Here is a 13,816-nt window from a genome sequence, read left to right as displayed (position 1 = left end):
AGCTTTTTCACCGGGGAGATTAATTATATGAAAACAGCCAAGAAAGGTGTGTGAAGGATGAATAGTCGGTGAGACTCTAGCTGCGTACAGGTGGCTCTCAACATTCTGTACTGTGATTTATTTACTGTGAACACGATCGACTTTGTAATAAGAGGCCGTTTTTTCAATAGCATTTTGTTGTTCAGTGTTTTCCAGGGTGCCTGACGATCCAGATCCGCACCGTCCTGTGTATCTTCATCGTGGTCTTAATCTACTCCGTGGCCCAAGGCTGTGTGGTGAGTGTCTCTGCTGAGCTCGGGGCTGGGCGTGGTGAGAGCCGCCAGGTGTAGGTACGTGGGGGGCCCTGCGGGGACCACCCTGGAGGGCCTGGCCCTGGGCTGGGGAGGGAAACAAGGGGATCAGAGATGGGCCTGGGGGTGCCCAAGGAAGTGCGGGGTGGGAAGGGGACGTCACCCAGTGCAGGACACGCGATCCTCCTGGGAACGGAGGCCCGGCCTTCACAGTGCACAGAGGATGAAGCTTGGGCAGAGAAACAGGAAGGAGGGGGTGGGGGGAGGGTCAGGATGGAGCTGAGTGGTTTGGGAGGATGGTAGGGGTCTCATGCCCCCAGGCCCAGGCCCTGGGGAGCCTGCCCCCTCTTGGGTAGTCAGGAGACTAGAAGGGCCGGGAGCAGGCAGAAGTTTCCGAGGCCCGGCTGATGGCGCTGCGGGAGCGGGTTGGAGCGGGAGGCCGTAGGGGGCTGGGAGCAGGGCGCGTGAGTGTCCTGAGTGGGGATCCTTCCACGCTCCTGGGTCCTCTGTCCCCCTTCCAGGTGGGCTGCCTGCCTTGGGCCTGGAGCTCCAGTCCCAACGGCTCCCTGGTGATCCTGTCGTCTGGGCGCCGGGACCGCGTGCTGCCCGCCGCGCCCTGCGAGTCTGCGCCCCACGCCCTGCTGTGTGGCCTCGTGGGCACCCTCCCGCTGGCTGTATTCCTGCGGGTGTCCTCCTTGCCAAAAATGATCCTGCTTGCCGTGCTTACCACCTCCTACATCCTCGTCCTGGAGCTCGGCGGGTACACGAAGGCCGTGGGGTAGGTACGCTGTTCCGGCTAGAGCCGGCGGCCAGGCATCGCCTGTGTCCACGCGAGGGGCCCTGTGTTCCGACTTGCTGAACAGAAGCTCGCCGGTGCCAGGGCTTCTCCCTTTCTTCACTTGGACCCACGTTCCAGCCAGTCCTCGGGTTTCCCCGGGGATGTGGCTCTCCGCCCGGGTCAGTCCCGGGCGCCGCTGGGGGTGTCGCGTCTGAGGGGCCTCTGGGGACCGGCCTTGCGTTCGGGACACTGACGTGGGTTTCCTTCCTTTTCTTCCCCAAGGGGTGACGCCATCTCGGGCCGCAGCTTTGAGCCGATCGTGGCCATCCTCCTGTTCTCGTGCACGCTGGCCCTGCACGCCCGGCAGGTGGACGTCAAGCTGCGGCTGGACTACCTGTGGGCCGCACAGGCAAGAGGAACCCCTCTGCTTCCGTGGGGTGGGGGGGGCGGGGGCCCCTTGGGAGAGGTGTCAGGTGGGGGCTCCCGGCTGGAGGCTGGCGGCTCTGTGGATGGCGCCATTGGGGCCAAGGAGCAGGAAGGCAGGCAGGCGGGGGGCAGTCTGACGAGCCCTGTGCGACGGTCAGAGTTTGACTGCTTTGCCAGCAGTGAGCAAAGGCGTGCTGGCAGAGGGGTGACGGTGCAGAGGGGCTCGGCCTCCGCTGGCCGGACGTGACAGTGGGTCTCATCAGGCTCGTGGAAAATTCCTGAAGATGCCGAATCTCGCGTGGCCCGCTCCAGATTTAGGTCTGTGGTTGGGGGTCAGGACCTGATGTTTTTACAGTGCATGTTGGGGAATTCTGAAACGGGAGGGAGAGACACGGAGGAGTAGCAGACCTGTGAGCTGTCCTGGGCCCTGAGCCCCTGTGTCAGGCGATGACCTCAGAACACAGGCACACCGGGCATACCCAGGGCCACCTCTGGGCTCAGCCCAGGTCACGCGTGGTGTGGTGTGTCTCCGAGCCCCCTCATCACCTGTTCCTTTTCCCCTTGTCACCTGCTCTGTGTCCCCGACTCTGGGAACCGAGACCTTCCGGCTTTCTGGTCCAGAGGTCAGACTCCATCTGTGTAACTTGTGTACTTCTTGGCTCTGGACACATTGCTTCCCCTTGGTTTCCTCGTCTAAAAATGGGGAGGTGGGTGTGCAGTAGAACAGAGGCTGCAGGAGAGTCTTCTCGTTCTGACACATGAAGAAGCAGCCCTTGGCTGTCTGAGGGAGTTCATTCTGTTCAGTCCTCACAGCAGCCCTGCCCGGGAGGTGGGATTACAGATGGGGCTCAGACACGGATGTGACGTGCCCAGGGCCAGGGCTGGAATGACTGGAGGTCCCAGCAGGTCTGTGGTGGGTGGGAGCGTCCGCATACCAGGGACCCTGTGTGTAGCCAGGGTCCCAGCCCAGAGCCACGTGGCTCTGAGCCAGGTGTCTGGGTGCACCCCGCTGTCACCCCACACTCTCCCCGCCTGCTGGGGGGCCCAGGCTCCTTTTTGTTCTGCCTGCCCACACCCTTGCTTCAGGAAGACGGATGACGCCTGTCCGTGTCCTGCGGTGGAAGAGGCAGGAGGTCAGTGGCTGAGGCCCTCGCTGGTCAGCTGTGTCGGGTGGGCAGGAGGTGGGCCTAGAGTTAAGTGGTCCTCCTCGGGAATCCCACAACTCCACTTGGGGTCCCTGGTCCGCAGTAGAATGGAGTGAGGACCCTAATCCCGTGTGGGAGAGTATTGGTTGGCTTCTGCAGAGAGGAGATTTATTCCCGGGATTGGCCTGCGAGGTTACGGAGACTGACACGTCCCGCCGTCTGCCACCTGCCGTGAGAGAACAGGAGTGCTGGGGTGTACGTAGTCCAGTCTGGGTCCCAAGGTCAGAAACCGGGAGTGCTGATGTCCGAGGGAGGGGGAAGATGGACGCCCCAGCTCAGGCTGAGAGTGGAGTGCCCCTCCTGTGCTATTTTCTTCTCTTCAGGCCCCAGGGGATTGGATGACGCCCACCCGCATTGGAGCGGGCGACCTCCTCCCGCAGTCCAGCTATTCAGAGCTAATCTCTCCTTCAGACACACTCAGAAGGGATGCTCACCAGCCGCCCGGGCGACCTGTGGCTCAGTCAAGTTGACACATACATTCGCCACTGCAGTGAGGAATGATTACAGTTCCTTTCCCAGCAGGCTTGGTGCACAGTAGGTGCAGACACTGTGTTACATCTGACAGGCTGTAGGCCCCACTGGGCTCTCTCCGGAGCCACTGCTGGGTGTTCTCCCTGTGGGAAGGAGGGGCAGGGAGGGGGGATGGGAGGGCTGGCTGTGATGGGGGCGAAGGGCCGCGGCCACTCCAGTGGAAACTGCTGTTCACCCTCTAGTTTAATTAACCTGGAAAAGACAGATGCTACTTAAACAGGTTGCTGTCTGCACACCAGGGCAGGTTGTATTCAAGATCATGAGGAATCATTCCATTACTCTGGGTAAACAAAAGAAGGAATATGTGCGTGTGTGTGTGTGTGTGTGTATCTGTGCACACACGGATATGCTAGGTGAAAAGCATGGCTTATTTATTCCTTTTCATACAGCAGCTTTGCTGAGGTGTAATTCACATCCCACGTGGTTCACGCACCCATCTAAAGTATACAATTCAGTGGCTTTCAGTATATTCACAGCATCGTGCAACCAACACCACAGTCAGTTTTAGTACATTTTTATGCTGCCCAAGGAACCCCCATAACCATTAGCGGTCGCTCCCCATTTCTAGCCACCCCCCAGCCCTGAGCCGCCACTCATCTACTTTCTGTCCCTGTGCGTTTGCCTGTTTCTTTATTCTTCAGCCTGTACTCTTAAGTCAGTGCCTGTTCTGGACACACTGACTCCCTGTGTGCGGCCAGTGGGAGCCCTGAGCCAGCCCTTGCTGGGACAGACCCCTGATTCGCAGGGGCCTGTGGCCCAGCCCTGTCTTCACTCCATACCTGGATTCCAGGTGGGCAGGAGGTCGCTGAGATCTGAGCGCCCGGCTCCCTCTGCACAGGCAGGGACCCCCCAGGTGGGCTCTCTGGAGAGCACTGGCCCCAGTTCCTGTGCAGCTTGGGCAGGGCCCCTGGTGAGGGCATAAGGGTGGAAATCCACCTGATTCTGGCTCACCCTGCTCCTTGGGGCGCTCAGGCGGCCGCCTTCACCGGTGCCAGATCGAGGCTGCAGCCCCACCGACGTGTGCACACGATGCCCAGCCAGGCTTCTGGGAAGAGCCTGGGCCTCTCTGGGCCTCTTGGACGCTTGAAACTCAACCGTGGGAGGGTGAGGGGCTGGTGTTGAGGAAAGGGGACAAGGTGTGTGCCAGGAGGGGGAACTTCACAGAGACCCCGGGGGTAAGGGTGGCGGGGAGACCATTGAGGGGTCAGAGCCCCCCGTTCTCTGTGGGCAGGGCTGACTGCTGGCCCCAAAGCCAGGGTGGCAGGATCCCATCCCTGTCTCTGGAAGGTGGCCTGGCCATGGAGTGTGATGGAGCAGGGGCAGGGGGAGGCACCCCGGGATGGGGACCCCACAGTCCCAGGGGCCTCCAGGGGGCAACTTGGAAGTGGCCCTGTAGAGCCCGGGCATGGTTGTCCATCAGGCGCGGGGGTTGCGGTAGAGGTGGGTGCGGTCTCAGGCACGTAGCACTCAGTCTGGGCAGAGGGCAGAGGGCACGCTCCAGACCAATGAGGTCAAGAGAGCTAATGGCACTTGGACCATCTAAAGGTGGGGCAGGGATAGGACAACCCCAGGCTGGTGCAGTGCCCAGGGCGCCACAGTGGAAGGGGTCCTCAGAACCTGGGACATTTTGGGCCACCAGACAGGATTCACGACCTTCAGCCAAGGGACACAGCCAGCCCACAGTGACCATGCTGGGAGGGACCCAGCCACGCTCTCCTGCCTCCCTTGCAGCCCCTACTGATGTTCCCACCGGCCGAGCCCGGCCAGAAGCCAGCGGGAAGGGGGCCTGTAGGTAGAGCCCTCTGGGTGGGTCCTGGGTCAGCACAGACGCCAGGGGAAGAGGCCGGCGCACACCATTCCTGGAAAGGGCATGAGGCTGCTGCAGTTTGCCAAAGCCGCGCCAGGTAAGGGAGGACGGCCTCTTCGTGGTGGGCTGTACCGCTGAACTTGGTCCGTCCGGCTCCGGCCGGGCATCCAGGGTGACCGGGCAGGCTGGTCCCCGAGATGTGTCTCCTCGCCGTCCGCTGGGCCCTCTGGTTTAAGATCTTTCAGTTATGAGTAGCTACTCAGAGCTAGAGAAGAACGGGCTTAGGATGAGCCAGGAGGAGCTGGACCGGCTTGGGGGTGTGGGAGATGGGGCTTCCCACTCGTTGACTGGGTGCCCGTTCTGGACCTCACGCTCAGAGAGCGGGATTGAGGCCCTGGCTGTCAGCTCCCCCAGCCGGGGACCCCTTCCCCCAGGCAGGCAGGCAGGTTCTCTCATCTGGATTGGCAAGAGCTGTTCTTGGCATTGGTGTCCCCTTAAATGTTAACTAAGTCCAGTGGTTGACCCTGTCCTGGGGTCCTCTGCCAGCGACACCCCTTGCACACCCGGCCCCACCGTGAAGAGCGCTTTCCAGGGAGTCTGGTGCAGGAGAGAACCTCTGTGTCATGGGGGAAGGGTTGCCTACATGGAACACACTGACATATTTTTCTAACGATGTGTAACGAGAAACGCCTTGCTTTCCTGTAAACGCAGCAAAACAAGGAAATTTCTAGACTTTGCCCATTTGCCCCCTGGATATTTCAGCATGTCGTGCAGAGGCACATCAGAGTGCCTCGAACTGTTGCAAAATTGCTAGACCAAAGACTCAGTGGGTTAATTATTTATTGAGACCCAGCTGGTTCTATAAACCTAAATAAACAGATGGGCTTTTCCTTCCTGACGACTTCCTCAACCTCTTAACCTGGAACTATCGGAATGCCTTTGCTCCAGTGATTTTTTTTCTTTGAAAAAAATAATATAATGATATGATATGATATGATACGATAAGATAATCGTGATGACACTTATAATTTTGATTATGATAAAAATTTCTCTCTCTACAATGAGTGCCTATTCCGACGGTAATTCCCACTTGTGCAGCGGCCATTCTCAGCACTCGGTAGCCGGGGGGAGCTCAGACGTGGAGTTCCCAGTGGCTGGGCTGAGCTGAGGCCTGCTGCAGCTCCTTCTCCAGTCACTTCCCAGACCTCCTTTCTCCACACGTGTGACAGGCCCACGGCCTGACCGGGCCCCCAAGTTGGTGACATTAGCCTATAAAGATAACACCTGATAGAGTCTTGGAGATTTTGGAGGAGTTAGCCAGGGAGAGGTTCTGTTGCTGTTGGATGGTGTTTTATATATGTCAGTTAAGTCAGGTTCTGATTTTCTCTCTAGTCATTCTATCAAGTTTTGAGAGAATGGTGTTGGAATTTCTAACTACAACTGTGGATAGAACTTGTTGCAGTTCTATCAGTTTTTGTTTTATGTATTTTGATGATCTGTTATTAGGTGCATAAATATTTAGGATTATGTCCTCTTGATAAATTGAAACCTTTTTCCTCTGATCAACAAAAAGACGCTCTTCGGGCTTCCCTGGTGGCGCAGTGGTTGAGAGTCTGCCTGCCGATGCAGGGCACACGGGTTCGTGCCCTGGTCCGGGAAGATCCCACATGCCGCGGAGCAGCTGGGCCCGTGAGCCATGGCCGCTGGGCCTGCGCTTCCGGAGCCTGTGCTCCGCAACGGGAGAGGCCACAACAGTGAGAGGCCTGCATACCGCAAAAAAAAAAAAAAAAAAAAAAAGACGCTATTGTATACCTGTGGGCTAAAACCAAAAACTCCAAATAAATATCGATCCCTAAAAAAAAGACCTTCTTTTTCCAGGTGATATGCTTGGCTCTGCAGTCTGCTTTGTCTGATATTAAAAAGGTAATCCAGCTCTCTTGTTATATGTTTTTCCATCATTTTACTTTTAACCTATTTGTATCTTTTTATTTAAAGTGGATTTCATATAAGCAACATACATACAATTGGATCTTGCCTTTTAATCGAGCTGTTCCATTTACAATTAGTGTGATTATGGATGTGGTTGGATTTTAATCTTTAATCTTCCATGTTGCTGTTTTCTGTTTGTCCCATCTGTGCTTTGCTTTCATTTTCCTCTTTTTCTATTTTAGGTTAATTAAATATTTCTATTATTCCACTTGATCTCCCTCTTTTCTTATTAGCTCTAACTCTTTGTTGTATTTTTTTAATGGATACTTAGCGTAGCTTGTCTTCAAGTGGTATTATACGACCTCACATATAGTATAAGAACCATAACAACAGTATGTACATCGGTTTCTTCCATCCTAGGGATTTTGCCATTGACATCATCATAGATTTTATTTGTACATATATTATAACCCCCCAAATATATTATTATTTCCATCATAAACATTAAAGTCTATTTTAAAGATATGTTATAATGAGAAAGAGTATTTTTTGTTTACTTACATAGTTATGATTTCTGGTGCTTTTCATTCCTCTGTGCAGATCCAGGCTTCTGTCTGTTGTCATCTTCCTTCTGCCTGAAGGACCCACTTTAATGTTTCTTGCAAGTCTGTTGGTGATGAATTCTTTCACCTCTTGCGTGTCTGAAAGACTCTTCATTTTGCCTTTGTGGTTGAAAGATACTTTTGCTGGGTATAGGATTCTGAGTTCATGATCCTTTTTTCTGCTCAGTGTGTTAAAGATGTTCCGCCACCTTTCGTCTGGCATTGCTTTTAACGATAAGTCTGCTATCATCTTTACCTCTGTTCCTCTGACCCCACCTCCCCTCGTGTTTCACCCTCTTGACAGTGGGTTGGGGGCTCCTCTGGATGCCTGTGCCCCGTGTGGCCTGACCAGCCTGGTCCACCCTGAATCTCCACACTTGTCCCCTCTGCAGGGCAGCCGCTCTCTATGGAGACAAGCACCATCATTGATCACCTGCCCAGCTGATGCAGTTGTTGATGCACGTGTCTCACAGAGTGCCTTTTCCTCAAGTGAGACTAAATTATAAAAGGGAGGCAACTAGGAATGATTCAGTTCAAGAGTTAGAGATGAAGTCCTTCTCACCTGGGGACTGATGACCCTCTGTCTCAGCTTCTCTGTGTGCTTTGGAAAGGCCCTTTCCCTTTCGGTGCTTCCCCAGGAGGAGGTGGTTCTCAGAGCCTGGGTGTCCCGAAGAGGAGGTGTGTGTACCCCAGAAGGCAAGTGAGATAGCACAGTGGGGTTTTGGAAGAAGACATCATGATGGTTAGCTTATGTGTGAACTTGGCTGGATCACGAGGTGCCTAGTTATTTGGCCAAAGGTTTTTCTGCGTACGTCTGGAAGGGTATCTCTAGATGAGATTAGCATTTGAATTGGGTTCAGTAGAACAGATTCCCCCTCCTAATGTGGTGGGCCTCATCCAATCCATTGAGGGAGGCCTGAATAGAGCAGAAAGGTGGAGGAAGGGAGAAATGGAGCCCCTCTCGCCTGACTGCACGATCTGGGACATCGTCTCTGCCCTCAGCACCCCGGTTCTCAGACCTTCAGGAGTTACACCACCAGGTCTTCTGGGTCTCCAGTTTGCAGACAGCAGATGGTGGGACTTCTCAGCCTCCATAATCACAAGAGCCAACTCCTCCTCATAAATCTCTTCCTGTATATCTATATCTGCCCTATTGTTTCTGTTTCTCTGCGGAACACTGTGTAACAACATCAGAAGTTCTGTTTATAGTTGAGCGAATCTGAAAATTAAGAAACATGCTTTCCTCGTTGAAGAATAAGCTGGCTGGGTTGATCTCACTCTGGCCAGATGTCACTTCTAGGACACAGGCAGGGACATCACTGCCCAGGCATAGCGAGGCCGGTGCCACCCTCACTCAATTGCTCATTTTTAGCGAGCTGTCCTTAACTCCAGCTGCTGGGTCAGGGTCTGCTTGTTCGGCTGGTTAGACCGAAAGCTTCACAGCACCTCATAGGGGTCACACCGAGAGTCACAGGGCACAGCGGCTCACCGGTCATCTGCCGGGAGTTGTCAGGTTGTGCTATTTTTTGTTTTGCTCTGTTCTGTTTACCAAAAGATAGTGATCCCAGGCTGGATGCCCTTCTGAGATGCCGTGTAGCTGTCTGTAAGTGTCCCCTGGTAATTAATTTCTGGAAGGTAAGCTCCCATAATCTGTCCTATAGAGTCAGGGGTCAGATTTTTGATACGTGAGAAGGAACGTGCTTTTTTAATTTAATTCTTTAATTTTTAATTTTTTTGTTGAAGTATAGTTGATTTACCATGTTGTATTAGTTTCAGGTTGGTTATCTATTTTATATATAGTACTGTGTATATGTTAATCCCAAACTCCTAATTTATCCCCCCTCCTCTTCCACTTTGATAACTAAGGAAACTATGCTGTAGAAAAAACTTTTTTTTTTTTTTTTTGGCGGTACGCGGGCCCCTCACTGCTGTGGCCTCTCCCGTTGCGGAGCACAGGCTCCGGACGCGCAGGCTCAGCGGCCATGGCTCACGGGCCCAGCCGCTCCGCGGCATGTGGGATCTTCCCGGACCGGGGCACGAACCCGTGTCCCCTGCGTCGGCAGGCGGACTCTCAACCACTGCGCCACCAGGGAAGCCCGAGAAAACATTTTGAAAATGGATGTTGGATGTGTCTCTGTCGTGTGATTTTGTTTACAGGAATAATGTGTATTACCCACAGCTCTTTCTTACCAATACTTCCTGGCTGGTTGGAAAGTCTTACAAAAAGAGAACTTCAGTGGATTTTTATCTTATTTGTGAAAAATATAACGATCCAACTTCTTCTGCTTAGTTTGTAAGAAGATAGACATTTATCAGTCAGATTTCAACAAAAACGTTCACATCCGTGGATGGATTAAAAAGTAGTTGATTATTTAGAAAGAGAGCTAATCTGATAACCCATAAATCTGAGTTAGCTGTAAATAAATTGAAATAAACCGAAATTAGAACGAAAGCTTTTCAACACACAAAGTGATCAATCAAAATTTTTTAAAAAGTTGAAACATATTCAGTTACACTGCATTCATTAAAATACTGTTAACGTTAATAGTTTGGAGAGAGCAAAAATTTTTGTGCCATTAGTAAATTTCTAAACACCTGTTAGTTAAAAAATATTATTTACTTTCTCTTTACCTCATCTTTCAAAAAACTTTCTTTTGTGTGTCAGTGCACACGTGTTAACAGGAAATTAATTATATGTGTCTTAGGAGAGGTTCCCGTTTCCCTTGTGAGGCCTTTCTTCCCCACACGGCTGTGTCTGCTGATACCCATCTCAGCCGCTGTCCACAGCCACAGCCCTGTCTGCAGGGTCCATGCTTGTCTGAGCCGGATCCTGGGGCTCCTGGGCGCCTTCTCCTGTCCTTACCTGCAGCATGGCTACCCGCTTTAAGGGGCAGGATGAAACCTGTCGTGCATCAGCCTCGTTGCTAACTGACGGCTCCTGTGGACCACACATCGTGTTTTCCCAGAAAACGCCCTAGAGGAGGCCTGGGACTCCTGGCTGGGCCCCCTTCCTCCTGGCAGCTGTGGCCTGAGGCCTCCTCACATCCACCTTTGGGGGTCTCACATGGTTGCTTTTAACTGGTGGAATCACTGCATGAAATCCAGCAGCGTGTAGCCGACCACTTCAACTGTTATTATAATAACAACACCGAAAATAGGTGACACTCTTCAAGGCTTACGAGCTAGCACACGCCCTCCTAACCCCTTGATAGGTAGGAATGGTGCCTCTATGAACGGGTGTTTCATTTTATGACGAGGTAATTGGAGCTCTGTACCCGGCCACTTGAACCAGGGTGTGCTGCCCTCCATGGTGTGGGTTTTGGTGGCGGCCGCAGGCCATCAACACGGCATGCCTGTGACATTGTCACTGCATTCAAGAGCTTGTTGCCCCTGTAATGCTGATGTAATGTCCCCCCAGTTGAGCTCCTTCCCTGGCTACGGCCAGGTGCCAGATGTGGAAGTGGGGGACAGTGACCCACAGTGATCCGGTGGCCTCCATTTCTGAGGGCTGGCACCTGACCTTAGGCTGCCCTCAGCACTTTGCCAGCATCACCTCTTGAGCCCTCATGGTGGCCAGTGAGTGGGGCCATCACCACTGGTTGCATTAGTCTCTCAGGGCCCTGGAGCTAAGAGGCCAGCCAGCTGGGACCCGTACCGCACCTGCCATCTGCTTGGCCGCGTCCCCCAGTTGGACCCGCTGGCTTCTACCCTCTGCTCCACTGGGTCTGCCCCCCCGGCCCCTGCAGCTTTCTGCTTTTCTCAGCGCCCAGAGACTTGTGAGTCCTGCTGAAACCCAGGAGATTCTAGAGGACACAGGAGCTTAGGGAGGGTCCACCGCTGGCTTCGGGCATTCCCAGTGAGGCCGGCAATGCTCTGGAGGCACATTGGAGGCTGCTGGAGGCCTGGTGTGTCCTGGGAGTGGGCACGTGCCCCACAGAGGGCTGCTTCAGGCCTCTGGTTCCCAGAAGATGGCTGGGGGTAGACCCTGGAAATTGGGGCCAGGCCCCTTATTGTCTGTCCTTTGGAAGCTCTAGCTGAACCGGGTGGTGACTAGTCCAGAATTGCGTGGATCCTCTGAGCCCCTAATGTTGATCTAGTCACTACCTGGAGGGGGCGTGGAGATGAGCCTGGTGGAGACCATTGGCATACTTGGCATTTAGCTTGGATAGCAGAAAGAAGCATGCGTTACAGGTGTAATGATTCAGAGCTCTCATTAAAAAGGGTAAGGCAGACATTTTTTGGGAGTGTTGCGTCAGGCGTAGGGACCAAGCACTGCAGCGGAAGAGAGAGCGGGCTCAACTCAAAATAGAGGGCGGGCAAGTGGGGCTTTGTAGCCAAGGGGCAGGGTGGGGGGCGGTGGATGGGAAACTCCCAAAGGAGGCATCCGGCGTGAGGGGGCTTCCGGCTAAACTGACCTAACAGGATCCCTGCTGAGAGCAGGCCAAGGTGATCCGACATCACCTGGCAGGGCTCGGAGATGAGGAACGCGGTCAGATATCCGGGGTGATTAGAGGTCAAGGGTGGGGCGTCCGGTTAAACTGACTAAGCAGGGCTCTTGCTCGAACTGGACGATGCAGAGATGAGCGTGGATGCCCCGACGTCAGGGCCCATTGGGGAAGAGCGTCCAGAGTCTGGTCCAGGCGGGTAGTCGAGCGAGCAGGGAAGCGTGAGTGGGCGGGCCAGTGGCTAACGGAGGACCACTCTGCAGGCAGAGGAGGAGAGGGACGACATGGAGAGGGTGAAGCTGGACAACAAGAGGATTCTCTTCAACCTCCTGCCGGCCCACGTCGCCCAGCACTTCCTCATGTCCAACCCCCGCAACATGGTGAGCACCGAGGTGGAGAGGCCCCTCGGCCACCCCAAGGGCAGGGTGGGAACTAGACCATCTGAGGGCCCTGGGCCATGGGGGTGACAGGTGCCCAGAGCTAGCGTGCCCTCCCCTTTGATCCTGGGAGAGAGCACAGCATCCACTGTCCCCACAGGGAAGGCAAGTGGGCTTCAGTAAACTGCACACGAGGTTGGGAAGCGCCGTTTCAAGGCCTGCACGTCCTGGGTGGCCCCCTAGAAACTGCCGCACCCACCCATAGGGCTGGCGGTTCACTCCCTTCTCTGTGCTCAGAGCTGTCTGGGTTGCTCAGAACGTCCTAGTGGCTGTGACCTACTGCAGTAAAGCTCTGGGATCACCCAGTCAGCATAGGGCAGGGCTTACGAAAGCCGACTCAACAATAAAGAGGCTCAGGCTGGGCTTTTAGGTCCTAAAGGCACAAACCCCCAGGCTTAGCTTCACTAGCTTTGGCCTGAAATAGCTCCAGGGCTCATGTTTTCATCCCGCTGGGCTGGGGGCTCTGCACCCACCTGTGAGCTGACTTACCTCGTGTGGGCCTAGATCCTCCGAGTCCCCTCCTCGTGTGGCACGGGGTGCCGGCCCATCCTGGCAGCCACGCCTCAGGACTGGTCCACGGGCCCTGCTCCCAGTGCCAGCCCTCAGTGCTGCTCTGCCTGCCTCTTCAGTGCCTGACCCAACCTTTGACCCCCCAGGACCTGTACTACCAGTCGTACTCGCAGGTGGGGGTCATGTTCGCCTCCATCCCCAACTTCAACGACTTCTACATCGAGCTGGATGGCAACAACATGGGCGTGGAGTGTCTGCGCCTCCTCAACGAGATCATCGCCGACTTTGATGAGGTAAGGGCCGCCCCACAGTCCTGACCCCCTTGGGCCTGGGCCATCCTGGTGCCCCTCCTCCAACCGAGTCCTGAATTGTGTCCACCGATGTAGTGCGTGCTCTGTGGATGGCACGGGGCCAGGGGGAGCACGTACCTTTTGTCTCCTTGGGAATCCCAACCAACCGTGACAGTTGAGGAAGGAAATTGGCCTTAGGATATGGGGAGGGCGGGTGCTGGCGTCTGTGCCCTGCCTTGTGAATGTCGAGCTCAGGTGGGAGGCTTCACCTGCAGGTGGGGGGGGGTGGGCAGGCACCTCTGCACCCTCCAGAGCCAGGCTTCCAGTCTGTGCCAGTTCTGCTTCCCTCCCTGGGGCCCGTCTGCCCCCTGGGTGGTTGTGAGCTCAGCTGCTGGAGGCCGGGGGTGTATTCTGTATGGCTCCTCCTTGGCGCCTCTTTTAAGTACCTTTGCTGGAGCCCCTGAGGCCTGCGCCTCTCAGTTCAGCCCCAGAACTTGTCTCATGCCTACATGAAGAAGACACGCTGCTTTCCAGAACGTACCTGTCTGCGGTTGCTCCTGGCGGCC

At 54.8% G+C, this 13,816-nt stretch overlaps 1 protein-coding gene across 1 annotated transcript in view; it reads left to right on the top strand.

Moving 5' to 3' along the window:
- The window catches only part of ADCY1 (adenylate cyclase 1), a 115,984-nt gene that overhangs the window by 89,269 nt on the left and 12,899 nt on the right, over positions 1-13,816 (top strand). The window contains exons 12-16 of the mRNA XM_029233845.1: positions 186-275; positions 812-1,068; positions 1,351-1,477; positions 12,277-12,393; positions 13,107-13,253. Of these exons, the coding sequence (XP_029089678.1) occupies positions 186-275; positions 812-1,068; positions 1,351-1,477; positions 12,277-12,393; positions 13,107-13,253 (738 nt within the window). The remainder of the gene's footprint in view (positions 1-185; positions 276-811; positions 1,069-1,350; positions 1,478-12,276; positions 12,394-13,106; positions 13,254-13,816) is intronic.

This window comes from Monodon monoceros, unplaced genomic scaffold (genome assembly GCF_005190385.1).
Source record: "Monodon monoceros isolate NGI ecotype Baffin Bay Population unplaced genomic scaffold, NGI_Narwhal_1 Super_Scaffold_2, whole genome shotgun sequence".
NCBI lineage: Eukaryota > Metazoa > Chordata > Mammalia > Artiodactyla > Monodontidae > Monodon > Monodon monoceros.
The sequence above is the reverse complement of the archived record's forward strand: the minus strand, read 5'-3'. Positions and strand labels throughout refer to the sequence as shown.